Genomic DNA, 18,386 nt, shown 5'->3' on the forward strand with positions numbered 1-18,386 from the left:
TGCTGCCTCAGCGAGGTTTGATGAGCAGTGCCATGTCCACGCCCAGGATTCAAACCAACGAAACACTGGGCTGCCTGCAGCGGAGTGCGCGAATTTAACCACTTGGCCACAGGGCCAGCCCCCTTTCAGTATTCATTTTAAATATACACTGAAATTAAAATAAAAACAAACCCTTCTGTAAGACAAATGCACAATGTATAAGTCAATTCCCTAGTAGATTCTGCTTTTGTTTAGATCTCGAGATATTCTGGTTTTCAGAGTGACAGGAGACTTTATGAGTAAGTAGACAGCATAGGATTCTTTCTGGGGCATCTAAGGCCCCAAAGCATAAGCTCTTTAAGCATGCTGACCTGTTAGATTTTTATCTCTTGCAAGCTGTCAAGTCTATGCTGCTGTCAAACATATCTCCAATGAAAATCTCTAATAAATTTATTTAAATAAGGTACTTGAGAAATGTTCTCTGGAACTTAGTAAAATAAATGTTAATTACTACTAATAGAAACTTGGAGTCATTGATCACGTTTGGAACCCATAACCAAAATATAATTTTGTCTTTATGAGCCATGTTGTAATTTCAGTAAACAAAGCAAGATTCTTTGGACTCAGAATATAGCCTGGTGAAAATTTTTGCCAGAACAGAAAGCACCAATAAAATAAAGTAAAAGACAAATTTCTTTTTCTCTTAATTTCAGTACAGGTCCAATGTCTGATATGACTCATTCCGACAATTAATCTTAGGTCCGTCATCACCTGCTTGCTTATGATCTCCTTCCTTTTCACTTCCCATCCCCACAGAAGAGGATCCAGTACTCAGCTCTGGTTGTCTTTTTGGAGAAGTTTCTCCATCTCTTGGTAGGCCATAGTTCATCACCTCGTTTTTCAGAAAGGGTTTATGAGAACTGTGTTCTCCAAGTTCTTAATGTTTAGAAATCTTCATCTTTGAAATCTAGCAAATTCACTGGAATCCGTTTCAGTGGTGATTTTCTTCATTAGTTTTTCCTAAGAAATTGTATACCCTTTATATCTGTAAAATGTCTCTTCTTTCAGGAGAGTTGTCTGAATGATATCTTTGCAGATGTTTTCTGTTACGTATTTCTAGTTCCTTCCTTCAGGAACACCAGTGTTGCCAATGCTGGATCTCCTTCGTCTGCCTTTCACGTCTGTGTGCTTTCTCTAGAATCTTTTTTAACTCTTTATACTTTCTGATTTCATTTTCTTCACTTCTCTGGAGCTTTTTCTCTGTGATCCTTACTTTGTTCAAATAGTGTCCATTCTTCCTTAGTTACCTTCTGTATGACCTTCATTTTTGTGATGCTTTTATTGTTCTTTTCTACTTATTTCCTGGGTCTAAAACACTAGCTTTTATCTCCTTTTGTGACTTATTTATTCCTTATGCAATAAGGTGATATTTTCACCAGTGTTTGAGTTCTTGCAAGTATCGTCTGTCAAGATTGTCATGTCTGTGGCCACATACATACAGAGTATTTTTTTATCCTTCTGCCATTTTTTTTGCCACTTCCTTTCTTCTTTTTTACATGCAGTATTTTTCAGTAGACTGCCTGGGATGTCTTCTTTCTCTCCCTCTCTCCCCATTTTTAAATAATGAGTTCTTTCTGGATTTTAGTGTTATGTCTTAAAAGTTGGATATTATAAAATACTTTTTTTTTTTTTAAAGATTTTATTTTTTTCCTTTTTCCCCCCAAAGCCCCCTGGTACATAGTTGTATATTCTTCGTTGTGGGTCCATCTAGTTGTTGCATGTGGGACGCTGCCTCAGCGTGGTTTGATGAGCAGTGCCATGTCCGCACCCAGGATTCAAACCAACGAAACACTGAGCCGCCTACAGCGGAGCACGTGAACTTAACCACTCGGCCACGGGGCCAGCCCCTATAAAATACTTTTTTGTTCAAGTTTTTAGGCCTTCTTCCTCTTCAAGCATAAGGTAATCATTTTTGGCCACTCTGACCTCACCAGCTAAGAGTAGGATTCCCACTGGGTTTTAAGTCTGCCTGACAAAGACTTACTGAGACTCCTACCACATATAACAATGTTTCTTTTCATATTAGTTTAGTTCTCTAAAAACCAGTATATGATATACCTCATTGTTTCTACTTCTCCCAGAAACTATGTATGCTATCTGATTATATATATGGGTAATTATTTTATGTGATTTTTAACGCTCTTGGGTAGAATCATGTGAATTGAGTTTTATAGTAAAAACAAAAAGGGTCAAATATTGGCAATTTCATATGTCTCAACATAATATATGATTGACCTCTTTATATTATTGCTTGCCATTCTTGAATCCTTACTTCTGAGTCATCTCTCAACTGGCTTGAATTGCAAGTATATTTTTTCGGGAAGGAAGTGGGTGGTATGTTTTATGCCTTGTTATATCAATCGGGGTTCTTGGAAACTCAGATTCCAATTCAGAGGAATCACGGCTGTGTCCCTGGAGGCAATAAAACCTCTCAGCTATAGAGGTGAGTATTGTTGTGAGTGGATCTTAAGTATGATATTGAAAGGCCCAACTCCTCCTTTGCACCCTTGGTTCCCAGGCCATGTGCGTGGCTCTAAGATACTAAGAGCAATTTTGTATCCTAAAGGATAGCACTCCAACCTCACAAGGTGTTGCCTTCCAACTTAGTCCATTAGTACATTATTACTCCATTCTAATGAGTGAATTCAGTGGGCGTTGCTACTTCCAAATGGTGAAATCCTTGATTACAAACAATGTTGAGTGAGATAACATAATAGCTTAAAAGATATTTGGTAAATCTATGGATTGTGGTGTTTATACAAGCACGGTGGGTAGCATCAATGACGGTAGCAAACCCAAACCTAGAATTAGTGTTTCTTCTTCTAGAGAGAGATTACCGCCCTGTCATCATAGAAGAGCCCAGCAAACCTGCTATCAAGGAGTTGGTGGGTCCTCCTGCCAGGGTTCTGTATCAGAGGCTCAGAGTTGGTTGCTGCTGCTGGCAAACTGGCATCCTGCAAGGGTGGTAGCCAGGTATCATTAGTGAGAGGCAGTCCCTGCTGTGGAGATCATTTCCTGCTACCATATGCTTTATTCTTGTGCCCATTGAGCAAGCACTGCAGTGGTTGGGGGAGGAGATTGGTTGACATTCTCAGGGCAGATCATCCTGCTTCCGCAGTGGAAGTCTTGCTGAACATTCTCATGGAACACAAATAGTCATACTCTGAGCTTATTTCAGTAGGTCCGTTTCATCCACATATCTTTTCCCCAGATGTCCTTGTTACTAGTCCTCCAGTTTTTCTTCTTTCAGGTCTCTATCCATCTGGCCAAACTTGTAGCCACTGCTCGTCAGGCCATCTCTCCTCAGCCAGAGTAGACCATGGATGTATTGCTTGAAGTTCTGCCCTCAGGGAGGAAGTTTCTGCTCTATTGTCTTTTCAGAGACTACCCCTTAGAGTAATGCTATGGTCGTCCACTTATGACTCATGACAATGGAAGGTCAGTAGGAACTAGGCATCCAAGGTACTGAGACCTCTCTACATCCTCCTATGTAATATCTTGTATATATCTGTGGTCTGGTTCTCTGAGTCTCACTTTTTTTGATTAGTATCCCCACTCCTCATGTGAGAGACTTACTGAGACCCTGAATTCAATGATATAATGATTTATCACCCTTTGAAAGTTTCTTTCCTGTCTTAGCCTGGCAGCTGCAAGAGATTCAAAATACTTTTTTGATATACATAGGAAATACCTGAGTTTTCGTCTTAGTCTGGAATCAAGAATTTAGAGGTGGATCATGTAATTCTTTGTTTCCAACCCTTTTTCAGGTTCTCCAGGTCTCTCCCTGTTTCTGTGAGCTCTGTGATATCTTTCCAATAAATTTATTTTCCAACCAGAGTTAGTTTCTTGCTTACAACCAAGAACCCAGATAGTTAAAGACATCAGTATTAAGAGATGAATGTAGAAAACAGAACCTCAGAAACCTGTGAGACTAATAAATGGTTTAGATGGGTAAATCCCCTTAATTTGCAAAATGCTAATTAATTTCCAAAATATTCTTCAAATTTCAAAGGCAGTGACAACAGGTCCCCCAAATCCTCAATGGGAACTTCATTCTAGTGAACTTAGATAATAGTCATTTTGAAAATTAATTGGCATTTTGAAAATTGAGGCCTGTGTCTTTAGCTGTTTGGATTGTTGGTTGCAAACAAAAGAAAACAACTTTGGTCAGAAAAGGAATTTACTGGAAGAATATTGAAGGGCTCACAGAAACAGTAAGAGGCTCTAACAGCTTGAAACGAAGTGGGAATGAAGGCAACTCTAGAGAGCCAAGAACAAGAAGTCCAACCATTGTCTTTTTTAATTTAATTTTTATTAAGTTAATGATAGGTTATAATCTTGTGAAATTTCAGTTGTACATTATTGTTTGTCAGTCATGTTGTAGGTGTACCCCTTCACCCTTTGTGCCTACCCCCCACCCCCCTTGCCCCTGGTAGCCACTAATCTGTTCTCTTTCTCTACATTTTTAAATTCCTCATATGAGTGGAGTCATACAGAGATTGTCCTTCTCTATCTGGCTTATTTCACGTAACATAATTCCCTCAAGGTCCATCCATGTTGTTGCAAATGGACGATTTTGTTCTTTTTTATGGCTAAGTAGTATTCCATTGTATGTATATACCACATCTTCTTTATCCAGTCATCTGTTGATGGGCACTTAGGTTGCTTCCATGACTTGGCTATTGTAAATAATGCTGCAGTGAACATTGGGGTGCATGGGATTTTTGGAATTGCTGACTTTAAACTCTTTGGATAGATACCCAGTAGTGGGATAGCTGGCTTGTATGGTAGTTCTATTTTTAATTTTTTGAGGAATCTCCATACTGTTTTCCATAGTAGCTGCACCAGTTTGCATTCCCACTAGCAGTGTATGAGGGTTCCTTTTTCTCCACAACCTCTCCAACATTTGTTACTATTTGTTTTAGTTATTTTTGTCATTCTAATGGGTGTAAGGTGATATCTTAGTGTAGTTTGGATTTGCATTTCCCTGATGATCAGCGATGATGAACATCTTTTCATGTGCCTGTTGGCCATCCGTATATCTTCTTTGGAGAAATGTCTGTTCATGTCTCCTGTCCATTTTTTCATCGGGTTGTTTGATTTTTTGTTGTTGAGTTGTGTGAGTTCTTTATATACTATGGATATTAAGCCTTTGTTGGATGTATGACTTGCAAATATTTTTTCCCAGTTAGTCCGACCATCATCTTTTATCAGGATTGGATTGGCGACAATGCCAACAGTTCTTTCCACTGCTCTTGCAGGACACCATTGCCACTAGACACTGCTGCCACCACCACTACAATCACTAGAAACCACTCTAGCTGCCGTGAATGAATCCTGAGCCCTTCTTTGTCTTTGCATTTTTCTCTTCATGTTCAAAGTCTTGAGTTGATTACACACAGTATGCTGGCTACTGGTTTTCATAGAGTGAGAGGAGTCTTCTGTAAACAGAGGCTAGGCATTATGTAGGAGGCTGGTCACTTCTATGATGGGAATTGTAGTCATTTGGCCCACTTAGATGCAATGTGGAAGTCTTCCTTTCTAATTTGTATGCCTTTTCTTTTTCCTGCTTTATGGCACCCACTGGGCCTCTAATACTGTATTTAATAGTATTGGTGAGAGTGAACACCGTTATCTCCTTCCTGGTCCAGAGGAAAGCGTTAAGTCTTTCACCATTAAGTGTGGTATTAGATCTAGGATTTTCATAGGGGCCCTTAATCAAGTTGAGGACGTTCCTGTCTATTGCTCACTTGCTGAGAGTTTTGATCATAAATGGATGTTGAATTTTGTCAAGTGCTTTTTCTGCATCTATTGAGATGATTGTGTGTGTTTTTTTCATTGTTTGCTAATATGAATTATATTGATTTTTGAATGTTGGACAAATTTTGAATTACTTGGTCATGATGTATTATGCTTTTTATATATTGCTGAATTCTATTTGCCAGTATTTTGTAAGAGTTTTAAGTTGGTGTTCATGAGGGATATTGATCTGATGAATCCCTTGACTGATTTTGGTATCAAGGTAATGCTGGCTTCCTGAAACTAGTTGAAAAGTGTTCTATCCTCTTCTATATTCTGAAAGAAATTGTATGGAATTGGTACTAATTCTTTCTCAAATACTTGGTAGCATCATCATTGAAGCCATCTGGGCCTGGAGTTTTCTTTGTATGACGATTTTAAACTATGAATGCAGTTTCTTTAACAGATATAGTGCTATTTAAGTATTGGTTTCTGCTTGAATAATCTTAGGCAGTTTGTATCTTCCCAGAAGTTTATCCATTTCATCCAAGGTATTGAATTTATTGGCTTAAAGTCATTTTTAATTCCCTTATTATCTTTTTAATGTTTGTAGGATCTGTAATGATATCCCTTCTCTCATTCCTGATATTGGTAATTTGTGACTTTTTCTCCTTATTTTTCTTAATCACTCTAACCAGAAACTTATTTTATTCTCTTTTCAAAGAATCAGCTTTCGATTTTATTAGTTTTCTTTCTTGTTTGTTCATTTTCAATTCATTGATTCTTGTTTCTTTATTATTTCCTTCCGTCTGTTTATCTGGGGTCTAATTTACTTTTCTTTTTTTAGTTTTTTAAGGTAGAAGCTTAGATCATTGATTTCTTCTTTTCTAATATGAGCATTTAATGCTGTTAATTTCTCTCAAAGCACTGCTTTAGCTACTTCTCACAAATATTGATACGTTTCATTCAGTTCAAAATATTTTATAATTCTTTTTTTCTTCTTCTTTAACCCATGGATTGTTTAATTTCCAGATATTTGTGGATCTTCCAGATAGCTTTCTCTTATTTTTTTATTTTATTTTTTATTTTTTAGTTTATTTTTTTTAAAGATTTTATTTTTCCTTTTTCTCCCCAAATCCACCCAGTACATAGTTGTGTATTTTAGTTGTGTGTCCTTCCACTTGTGGCATGTGGGACGCTGCCTCAGCATGGCCTGATGAGCGGTGCCATGTCCGCGCCCAGGATCCGAACGTGTGAAACCCTGGGCCGCTGAAGCGGAGTGCATAAACTTAGCCACTCGGCCACAGGGCCAGCCTCCTGTTATTTTTTTCCTTGTATTTTTGCTGTCTTTGGCTTTTTGTTGTGCTTCCTGGGAGATCACCACCTAAGTTTGGGGAGAAGGCACTGGTCTGAGTCCACATTGTATGTGAGGAGTCTACAGGCTACCTAGAGTCCACAGGTCAACCCACAGGGTACCGAGAGCCTATGCTGGTGGGCAGGCGTATGTGTCAACTGTGGGCTGGTCTCTCTTGGCTGGTGTGTGAGAAATGGGGCTAGCCCTGCTGCCACCACTGCCATGTTCTAGTAGCACGGCTAAAGATGAGAATTTGTTAAAAGTCTGCATCTGAGGCAACCACATTCCCAGTCTCCCTCTACCACTGTGCACCTAAGAACTCTGGCAGCCAGGCATCTACCTTTAGGAAGGAAACAGAATCTTCTTCAAAGAAATTGAATGGCCCCAGTGAAGGCCCTAATGCCAGAGCTAAACTCCTTGCAGGAATAGCTGAGGGTGGATTCCTAGATCACGCTGGTGGATGAATAGACCTGCACAACAGAGGGGGTGTCCATCTTTGCTCTCCCCAACACCCTCTACAAAGGCAGTTCTTTCGAGACTCATATCACATTTCCTATTGACTGTCTGTATCTAACACACAACTTTAGACTTGTGGTCTGTATGTGGCATGCCAATACTTACGAGAATGGAGAGCTATCATTTTTGATGTATGTGTAGATAACCCACAGATAAAGAGTGAGATCTGCCCTCTAAGAGGTGGAGCCCCACTCATGATGTCAAGACTATCTTATTAAATGCCCTTTTAAATGCAATTTTGCTTTTAGTGGACCAGTACCCTACAATGTGAATGGTACTTTGCTGGGTGACTGGATTACAGATAATTTTAGCTTTCTTCTTGGTGCATTTCTATACTTTTCAACTTCTCTACAGTGAATATATATTACTTTTGTGTTTAGATAAAATATTTAAAAATATTAAGGTAGAAATTAGTAGGATTGTGAAATAAATATAAACATCAGATCTAATTAGTGAGCATGACTTAAGGAATAGGCACTCTGAAACTAATGATTTAACAGCAAACTGGGTTGATCAGAATTGTCTCTAAAGGTGTTTGCAAGAGAAAGAATTGAGAAAAGTTTTTAACAATATCAGTGTGACTTCTCTGTGAAAAACAGTTGTAGGGGTCCTAAGAAAAGCCACCTGGCCCCATGCCCCAGGTCAGAATGCCTGAAGAAAGGTAAAATTACATTGTAGTCATGGATTTAATAGGACAAGAGTATCGTTGTCCTTCTGCTTGGCCCCCCAATCACTGGTAGTGGAGTTCCTGCTGGGGGAAGGACAGGGGGTTCGAAGACTTTCCGGGGTCACTTTTAGAGAGGAAACAGGTGCCGACATTTTACTTGTTCACTAACGAGTTGTTCCTCTCTGTCCTGTCCGCAGGCAGCTGGCTAAGAGTCTTGGGCAGGCTGGCGAAATCGAGCCTGAAACAGAAGGAATACTAACAGAGTATGGTGTGGATTTCTCTGATTTCTCTTCAGAAGTTCTAGAATGTCTCCCTCAAGGCCTGCCCTGGACAATTCCACCGGAGGAATTCAACAAGAGGAGAGATTTAAGGTAAATATCTGAAACTCTTTAAGAGTTAAACTTATAACTTATAACTTAACCTTCCTAGGAGCTGGGCTCAGATGTTGCCATCTTTTCACAAACATTCAAGTTCAGTTCAATTGAGAATTAAGTGCTCTGTACCAGAGGTCGGCAAATTATGGCCTGCAAGCTAAAGCCAGCCCATTGCCTGTTTATGTACAGCCTATGAGCTAAGAATGGTTTTTATATATTTAAATGCTTGAAAAAAGTCAGAAAAGAATAATCTTTCATGAAAATTATATGAAATTCAAATTTCAGCATCCACAAAGTTGCGTTGGAACATGGCCATGCTTAATTGGTTATATATTATCTATGGCTGTCTTTTTATACTACAAGAGCAGCAAAGACCATATGGCCTGAAAAGCCTAAGATAGTTGCTCTCTGAACTTTATAGAAAAAGTGTGCTGACCCCTATTCTAGACCATTCTAATTTCAAAAGGTACAGTTGCTACCCTCTTTTCTCATTGCTATGCCCCATAGGTCTGGTTGAATTAAGACAGTGTTATCTGGTTAGAAGAGCCTTCCTTTAAATGGGCCTCTTTGGGCACAGAGCAAAGGATTCAAGACTTCTCTGTGCTTGGAGCTTCATTTTAAAGCTTTACTTTTAGGTCTGGAATTTGTTGGAAAGTACTTTTGTGGTATTTTTATAACAACATCTTCTTTGAAGATGTTTCTTCATTGTGGGATGTTAGTTCTTTTCTGATATTTCTCTTCAGAATTTGGTTTCAGAACTGGCATTCATTTTGGATGCCACATGGAGATATTTAGAACCAAGAAACTCTTCATGCAACCCACTGAGGCTGTGGAAGGTTTTTTGCTAAGGTCATCCCGTGTCAGAGCCTTTTCTGCCACCCTTGTTCGCTGCATGCAGCTGAACTTATGATACCTTCAGCTCTTGGTGCCTGTTACTCCTCCTAGTTTGAGAATCCTTCTTCTGTGTTCCATCTTGCTATTGTGTCCTTTAGGAATTTGCTGCCTTTTTTGCCTTTCTTGTTGAGGGTAGGCAAGGAAAAGGAGATGACAGTCCCCTTTCCTTTTTGTTGGTAGCTCTGATAGAACACACATTGTATCTGAAGTCAGTTAACTCAAGTTGCTGTCCTAGCTTTCAGCAATAAGCACTCTTCACGGACCCTCCTGCCAGTGAGTAATCTTGTCAGGGGCTTTGAGATCTTGGGCCCATAAGCTTACTCTCTCTGAACCTTTGTTTTGTCATATACAAATTGAGGGGCTGGTTTTCAGACATCTTTTCTTAAATCTAGGACTCTATAAAACATTTTAATGAGAAAAGAAGGTCAAGATGAATGGCTGAACTTTATTGTTTGAAGTATAAGTTAGCATAGCCATTTCACAGTAGCTATCAACATTTCAAATGTACCTTTCTCCCAAAAACTCTACTTCCAGGAATCCATCTTCCTCAAAGAATTGTGCAAGAATATATACAAGAATGTTTGTTGCTGCTTTATTGTAGAAATAACACTGCTAATGTTTATCAATAAAGGAATGCTTAAATAGTGTAAGTCATATCAATAAAATAGCATTCCCTGCAGCTGCAAAAAGGAGTTAGATCCACGTGGACTGTCCTAAAAGGATGGCCATTGTATATTGCGAAGTGAAAGAATCAAGTTTCAGAGTAATATGAATGAGGCTATTTCTTTCTAAAGTAAAATAATATAAAAACTGTATAAATGTATATACACACATACATATATATGTACACATAAAAGTATACGTGCATAGGAAAAGGTCTGGAAGGAAATATATCGAACTGTCGACAGTGATTACCCATGCATGGAGTCTGTAGAGTAGTAGGAGTTAGATGATATTTTACTTTTCATTTTATAAATTGCCCTATTATTCAAATTATTTAAAAAAATAACCTTTAAAAATTATAAATGGGACTATCTGGAAAGAGAGGTGCGCAGCATTTCCTAGTCTGACTCAGCCTATAGATAAGCAGTCAGGCACTTCAGCAGTTATAGAGCCCAGCGTTGCTCTAGGTTCCCGTCTTATGTCTCCACCTTTTCTTTTTCTTTGGCCCCATTGCCTTCTTGGTTAGACCACAGAAGGTCTCTCTTAAAATATACCCATGTGTCCTGTGAAAGGATCCAAAGACACCGGGAGCTTATGGGATGCTCTCTGCTCTTAGCAGAGTAACAGGGATTTTTTTTAAAAAATCACTTTAACTTCCAAACACTTTCTCCTTACCTATTATCTCTAGGATTATGTTTCTAAAATTTGAGTCTGAGTTTTTTACGCCTTTGGCTTAAAATTTTCAACTGCTTCCTGATGCCGAAAGTAGTAATCTCTAAACTTCATTGAACATGCAGTCCCAATAACGTTTCCTTATTTTAAAATTATAAGTGTACTTACTGCTTTACTAGTTTATTAAGTACATTATAAACATACATAAAAATGGAAAACTGAGAATGAAATAAATTTTAAAATATTTTATTTTACTTAAAAAATGTATATAAAACTGTTCATGTTAATAATTTTACTTTTGGTGAAAGCAATGTGATTGAATAGTGTTTTTTTATTATTATTTTGTTTTAACAACTTGTGATACAGAAACTCAAAGGTCTGATTCTAAGTTTTGTATATTTTGGCACTTGATTTTGGTTTTAATGGTTATCATAACTGAAAAAGATGCCTCTTATCTTGGGAAGAAGTGAGCTGAGCTTACTAAATCATAAGACTCATTTTTCACTCCTCTTCACCAGTTATATTCAGATTCATTTTGAAATCCAGCTAATAAATTTCTCTCTCTCATAATGTCAGTTCTTGTGGACTAATTGAAAGGTACCGCATTTTTAGGTTTTTAAAAAATAGGTTCATAATTCTTGGTTATTCTTCAGTTGGCATCTTTAAAAACTAGTTAGAGGGGCTGGCCCCGTGGCCGAGTGGTTGAGTTCGTGCGCTCCGCTGCGGGCGGCCCAGTGTTTCGTTGGTTCGAATCCTGGGCGCGGACATGGCACTGCTCATCCGACCACGCTGGGGCAGCGTCCCACATGCCACAGCTGGAGGAACCCACAACGAGGAATACACAGCTGTGTACCGGGGGGCTTTGGGGAGAAGAAGGAAAAAATAAAATCTTTAAAAAAAAAAAAAACTAGTTAGAAAGTTCTATTAGAAAGTTTAAGTGTATAGATAGGAGCAGTTTTGTAGTTTATACGTTTAGATCATTTTAGGCTCCCAAATTGTATAACAGTGGAAACATTTCAAAATATCCATTCTTAAAATTTTATCTTTAAAACTTGAGTTGGTATTTTATTTTATTTTCAAACAGCAGTAACTTTTTTTCTCATTGTTAAAATGTCACCTTTACCTTCAAGGGACAGATTAAGTGTGTTTAATTTTTTTTAAGTATCTGCTAGGTATCATGTGATGGACAGTCATTGTATTGAAATCATAATCTGGCTGATGATGAATTCATATTAGGTGTAGAAGAAGAGTCAACTTTGCCATTTTCCTGGTGTTAGTAGTCTAAGTATTACTAGTTTAGCATTATCTTCAATTTGTATATCTTTGCAATAATCTTTTTTTAGCCACTTGCCTATTTTGTAAGGATTAGTTTAGCTAAAACGAGATAATTTCCATAAATCCGTGTGTTGGGCATGGGTAAATACCCATTGATCAGAGTTGGCTGAAAGCATAGGAACCAATGAGAGTGCCAAGGTCATTGTCTTTGTGTCCTGGAACACTGCCCCTTTCATCTCCACACTTCACCAGCTGACCCACAAACTGCGTGAGGGCACCCTGGTTAATTTATGTAGTCCTGGTTAATCTCTTATTTTTTACAATAAAAAATAAACATGAAGAGAAGTCCATAGTAGGCTGAAGTGTTTGGATCTAATTACCTTTTCCTTCTCTTTGGCTGGTCTTGGGATACATTTATTCAGTTTTTCAAGCAACACATATTTGTTGAACACCATCCATGGGCAGTGGGCATTCAACAATGACGAAAAATAGATGTGGTCTCTGTTTTTACGGAACTGTCTTGTGGCAGAAGAGCATGAATCAAATGTATTAAGCAATAGTCAAATATGGAATGGTAATAGAGGAGAGAGGTACTTGGTAGAAGAGTTTGTAATATTGTGATTTCTCCTGCTCAGAGGTCCAGTGCCTTCAAAGAGGTTTTATCATTATTAATTTTCCTAGGAATATCAAAAGAACTGGGAATGAGTCCCATGGCATGCTAAAAAACATGTGCTACAAATAAATACGTATACTGTAAACTCCTAAATAAAATCCTCTATGTCTTTTTTCTTTTTCTCCCTTCTTCTCCCCATACACATTCATTTACATATACTATTTATATATGTGTGTATACATCAAAAAATATGCCAGGCACCAGGTTAGCCACTAGAAATACAAAGGCAAGTAAGGCCCAGCCCTTGTTCTTCAGGACTTTATTGTTCCTCAGTGAGATAGTTTATACTCAAATAAATTATAGCAGAGTATGGCAAGTGCTCCTATATTCATATGAGCAGACTGCCACAGTCATTGGTGCTTGAGCTGAGGTCTGAGAAATGAGCAGGCATAGAAGGAACTAGAGTGACTAAAGTGGTCTTCATTTTAGTGATAGGCTGTGGCTGCAGAAAAGGTGATATGTTCCCTTAAGACTTCCAGATCCTTCTATAACAGGGCTCACAACTCCTCGGGTCTCGACCCGCCCTGCCGGGCCACCCTGCCGTGGAGCCTGCAGTGTTACTCTGGCTACGTAAGGACTTCTACATATCCGTTTAGGTTTGGTATTTGAACAATTATATTTGGAACAGAAAAGTTCCATCAATCTTTAAAACTCATAATCCAATTATGTCAGTAAAATTCCAGTTTTTTTAGTCCAGTGGAATTGGGGTAATATTTTGCAAACTGAAGTTGAGAGAAATAGTGTTTATTTTGAAAAGAAAAATGGTTGGTTAGCAATTTTCAAGAAGTAAGGCTGGTGTGAACTCCTAGGGGCGATGTGCCCCTTGTGATTGGGAGCACCATTTTTCTGGACCTTCAGCTCCAGTCTCTGGAGAATCCCTGCTTGTATGGCCTAGACCAGCCTGCAGCTCTCTTTAGCAGGGCATCTGAGGTTAAAAAAAACAACAAAACACCAATACTGCAAGGCTTTGGGGATCAGGAAGAGAATATATCCAAGGCAACTGCTTAAAGGAGCTGTACCAGAAGCCCAAGAAACCCCAAGGTTATTTCTGAGCCTGGCTCCAGTTATTTCTAATTTCATTCATATTGTTTTGTTCCTTTGTTGCTAAACTGGAATAGGAAGCCAAAGCTTAAAAGCGCAATTAAAGTGGAAAATGAAAACTTAAATATTTTAGGGAGAAAATACCATGCTAAACTGATTTTTATACTTCTCTTGTAGTTAGTAATATTGTGGGAGTTAGGTCACGTCACTTTTCAGTAAAACTATGAGTGTCATTGAAGTGGAAGTGGTTTCTATAGTTTTTCACAGGAGAACTTGTGGATATCTATTTCTTTACTATTCCCTCAAGAAAAAGGAAGCCCAGTGACCTCCACCGGACCATTACAAATGTGAAACTTGGCACTTAAAATTGCTTGCTCTAAATTTTCCAATTGCTTTCTCTTTTTTTTTCCATTTAATGTCGTTCTGCCAACTAGTGATTTTATTATTATAAACAGGACATTGTATTCACTTTTAAGAAGAAATATGAAGCTGGAGGTAAAATTACAAACTGCAGCTTCTCAGCTGCCAAAATAGAAAACAATGAGCTAAAAATACTGAGCACTGAAAGGGTGTTGTGGTAAGAAACATTGAAATATCTTCAAGATGGAACTGTTCTGGAAAGACAGAAATTTCCTCTCACTCCAGGTAAAACCAACCTTGAAATAGGAACTTGAAAGGAGAGATATATAATACTAACCTCTTTCAGGTCAACCTTTTTGTGGGAAAGCTTTCAAACATAACTAACATTAAATGACTAATGATCTTGCTGTTTATCAGGAAGTCCAATATGATTAAATTGCCATTTAGAAAAGGTTCCTCTGGTAAGAGAGTGTGGCAGCGTAGAAGGAGCACTAAAAGTTAGTCCTGGCTCTCCCAGGGACTAGCTGGGGGACCTTGGAGAAATCGGTTAAATTCAGGGAGAGAGGGGGAGAGCAGCTTCATCTTTTGTAAAATGCATTATGTGACCAGGTTAGGATTTTTCAAAAGGTGTTGGTAGGTCATGAGTTCTTTGTCATTTTAATAGGTATTATGGAGAAAAAGGGTTCTGTGGCCAAGTAGTTTTGGAAAACAGCGGGTTAATAGATTTCCTAGAATTTTTTTCTTGTGGATCATCTCGTGGAACCTAGTGTTCCTTAGAATACACTTTGAAATTGCTAAACTAAATATTTCAAAACGTACTAGCTCTAACAGTACGTGACTCTGTGTTTGGGAGGTCCTGTCTGAGTTATTCAGAGCGAACTCATTCTTGAATTTGAAAGAAAATGCTATCCTATTGGTGACTATTTGCCACATTTAGCTGACAAATATCGACTGTGCCTCATCTTAAAGAATTTCAAGGATTATGCTTTAAATCTCAGCTCTTCCATTGCCAAGGGAACTCCTTGTTTCCTTACCTGGAGGGAAGCAAGATTAAATTGTTCTGCATTAAGTGAGGAGGCTGTCATTGTCATTTGAAACTACTGGTGATATTATCCCCTTCTTGTAAATTCCAACTCACTGTTTGTGAAACTACAAGAAACTCAAAGATAGTAACAAAGATTATGGGTCCTAAAGATCCACAGCTGGATGTTCTTAATTTAAGGATTTGAGTAGTTTGTCAACCCATAAAATTTATGTTGATAAATAGCACTACTCTTGGAGAAGAAAAATATTCAAAGATCAGTAGATTTTTAAAAAATTATTTTATTGAGGTCATTTTGGCTTATAACATGGTATAAATTTCAGGTGTACATTATTATATTTCAGTTTCTGTATAGACTGCATTGTGTTCACCACCAATAGTCCAGTTTTTATCCGTCACCATACATATGTATCCCTTTACCCTTTTCACCTTCCCACTACCTCCTTTTCTTCTGGTAACCACTAACCTGTTCTCCCTTATCTATGTGTTTGTTTATCTTGCACATGTGAGTGAAATCATACAATATTTGTCTTTGTCTGACTTATTTTGCTTAGCATAATACCCTCAAGGTCCATCCATGTTATCACAAATGGCATGATTTTGTCTTTTTTTTTTGTGGTCGAATAGTATTCCATCGCATATATATACCACATTCATTTATCCATTCATCTATTGATGGGCACTTGGGTTGCTTCTACGTCTTGGCTATTGTGAATAATGCTACAGTGAACATAGGGATGTGTAAATCTCTTTGAATTGTTGATTTCATGTTCTTTGGATAAATACCCAGTAGTGGGATAGCTGGATCATATGGTATTTCTATTTTTAATTTTTGAGAAATCTCCATACTCTTTTCCATAGCGGCTGTACCAATTTGCATTCCCACCAGCAGTGTTTAAGGATTCCCTTTTCTCCACATCCTTTCCAACACTTGTTATTTCTTGTCTTGTTAATAGTAGCCATTCTGGCTGGTGTGAGGTGATCAGTAGATTTTATCTGGATAGGTGGAAGAATGCCTATTAGCAGAGAAGACAATATTTGAATTTATACCCGGAAATAATTTTTTAGCATTGTGGAAATATGAATGCACAGGAAAGATGACTAATTTCTATATTTCTAAATAAAATTTGTTTGGAAATTATACTGTAATGATACAAAAAATATTTTTTGTATGGGTTGCCTAGGATTTGGAGTAAATTGTTGGGGTATGGGGATACATAAGCGTCAAGGTGACAAAGTCACTTCACTGTTTTTTATATTGAGATATTCAGGCACCATAAATTTCACCTTTTTAACTTGTACAATTCAGTAGTTTCTTGTATATTCTCAAAATTGTGCAGTCATCACCTCTAATTCCCAGAACATTTTCATCACCCCAAAAAAGAAATCCCATACCCATAGCAATCACTCCCCATTCTGTCTCCCTTCTCGCTCCCAGCAACAATGAATCTACTTTCTATCTTTATGAATTTCCCTATTCTGGACATTTCATGTGAATGGATTCATATAATAAGCGGCCTTTTGTGTCTGGCTTCTTTTACTTGGCATAAATGTTTTCAAGGTTCATCCTTGTTGTAGCATGTATCTACTTCTTTCCTTTTTGTGCCTGAATAGTATTCCATTGTATGAATATACTACATTTTATTTATCCATTGGTTGAGGGACATGTGGATTGTTTCCACTTTTTGACTGTTATGAATAATGCTACTGTGAATATTTGTGTGCAAGTTTTTGTGTGGATATATGTTTTCATTTATCTTGGGTATACACCTGTGAGTGGAATTGCTGGTTCATGTAGTCAGTCTATGTTTAACTTTCTGATTAACTGTCAAACTGTTTTCCAAAGTGGCAGCACTATTTTACATGCCTGCCAGTAATGTATGAGGGTCCTGATTGCTCCATATCCTCACCAACACTTGTTATCTGTATTCAGAATTATAGCCCTCCTTGCAGGTGTGAAATAGTATCTCATTGTGGTTTTGATTTCCATTTCCCTAATGCCTAATCATGCTGAAATGTTTTCCTGTGCTTAGTGGCCATTTGTATATCTTCTTTGGAGAAACATCTATTCAAATTCTTTGCCCACTTTAAAATTGGATTGTCTTTATATTATTGAGTTATGAGTAGTTTATATATTTTAGATACCAGTTATTTATCAGATAGATGATTTGCAAGTATTTTTTCCCATTGATGGGTTGTCTTTGCACTTTCTTGATGCTTTGTGCTTGAAGCACAAAGGTTTCTAAATTTGATGAAGTCTAAATTATCTATTATTTCTTTGGTTGCTTTTGGTGTCATACCTAAGAAACCATTGGCAATCCAAGATCACAAAGATTTACACCTGTTTTATTCTAAGAGTTTTATAGTTTAGCTCATTCATTTATGATTATAATCCATTTTTAGTTAATTTTTATATATGGTGTGATATTAGGGGTCAAACTTCATTACTCTTTGCATGTGGATATACAGTTGTCTCAGCACCATAGGAAAAGATGTTTCTTTCTTCATTGAATTGTCTTGGCACCCCTGTTGAAAATCAATTGAATGTTTCTAATTATTTCTGGAATCTCAGTTCTCTTCAGTTGATCTGCATGTCTAACTTTATGCCATTACCACACTGTCTAGATTATTGTAACTTTCAGTAGGTTTTGAAATGGAAAGAGTGAGTCCTCTAACTTTGCTTCCCCCACCCCCCTTTTTATGGCTGTTCTGAGTCCCTTGCATTTCCGTATTAATTTGAGGATCAGCTTGTCATTTTCTGTATCCACTCCCCCCGCCACAGACCTCAGCAAAAAAAGGACCCAGGATTTTGATAGGGTCCTTTTGTATTGAATCTGTAGACCAATTTGGTGAGTATTATCATTAAATCTTCCAACCCATGAACGTGGGATATCTTTCCATTTATTAGAGCTTTAATTTCTTTCAATGATGTTTTGTCATTTTCAGTATACAAGGCTTACACTTCTTTTGTTAAATTTATTCCTGAGCATTTTTTCTTTTTGATGCTATGTAAATGAAATTGTTTTCTTAATTTTATTTTCAGATTTTTCATTGCCATTATGTAGAAATAAAATTGA

General features: G+C 37.7%; 1 protein-coding gene across 33 annotated transcripts in view; it reads left to right on the forward strand.

Annotated features, from left to right (window-relative positions):
• The window catches only part of DIS3L2 (DIS3 like 3'-5' exoribonuclease 2), a 344,241-nt gene that overhangs the window by 161,506 nt on the left and 164,349 nt on the right, over positions 1-18,386 (forward strand). For all 33 annotated transcript variants that reach the window (XR_011540208.1, XM_070620166.1, XM_070620179.1 and 30 more), the window contains one exon: positions 8,513-8,686. Coding sequence is in view for 32 of the 33 variants with exons in the window: in XM_070620166.1 (XP_070476267.1) it covers positions 8,513-8,686 (174 nt within the window). In the remaining variant the exon portion in view is untranslated. The remainder of the gene's footprint in view (positions 1-8,512; positions 8,687-18,386) is intronic.

Source organism: Equus przewalskii, chromosome 5, assembly GCF_037783145.1.
Source record: "Equus przewalskii isolate Varuska chromosome 5, EquPr2, whole genome shotgun sequence".
Taxonomy (NCBI): domain Eukaryota; kingdom Metazoa; phylum Chordata; class Mammalia; order Perissodactyla; family Equidae; genus Equus; species Equus przewalskii.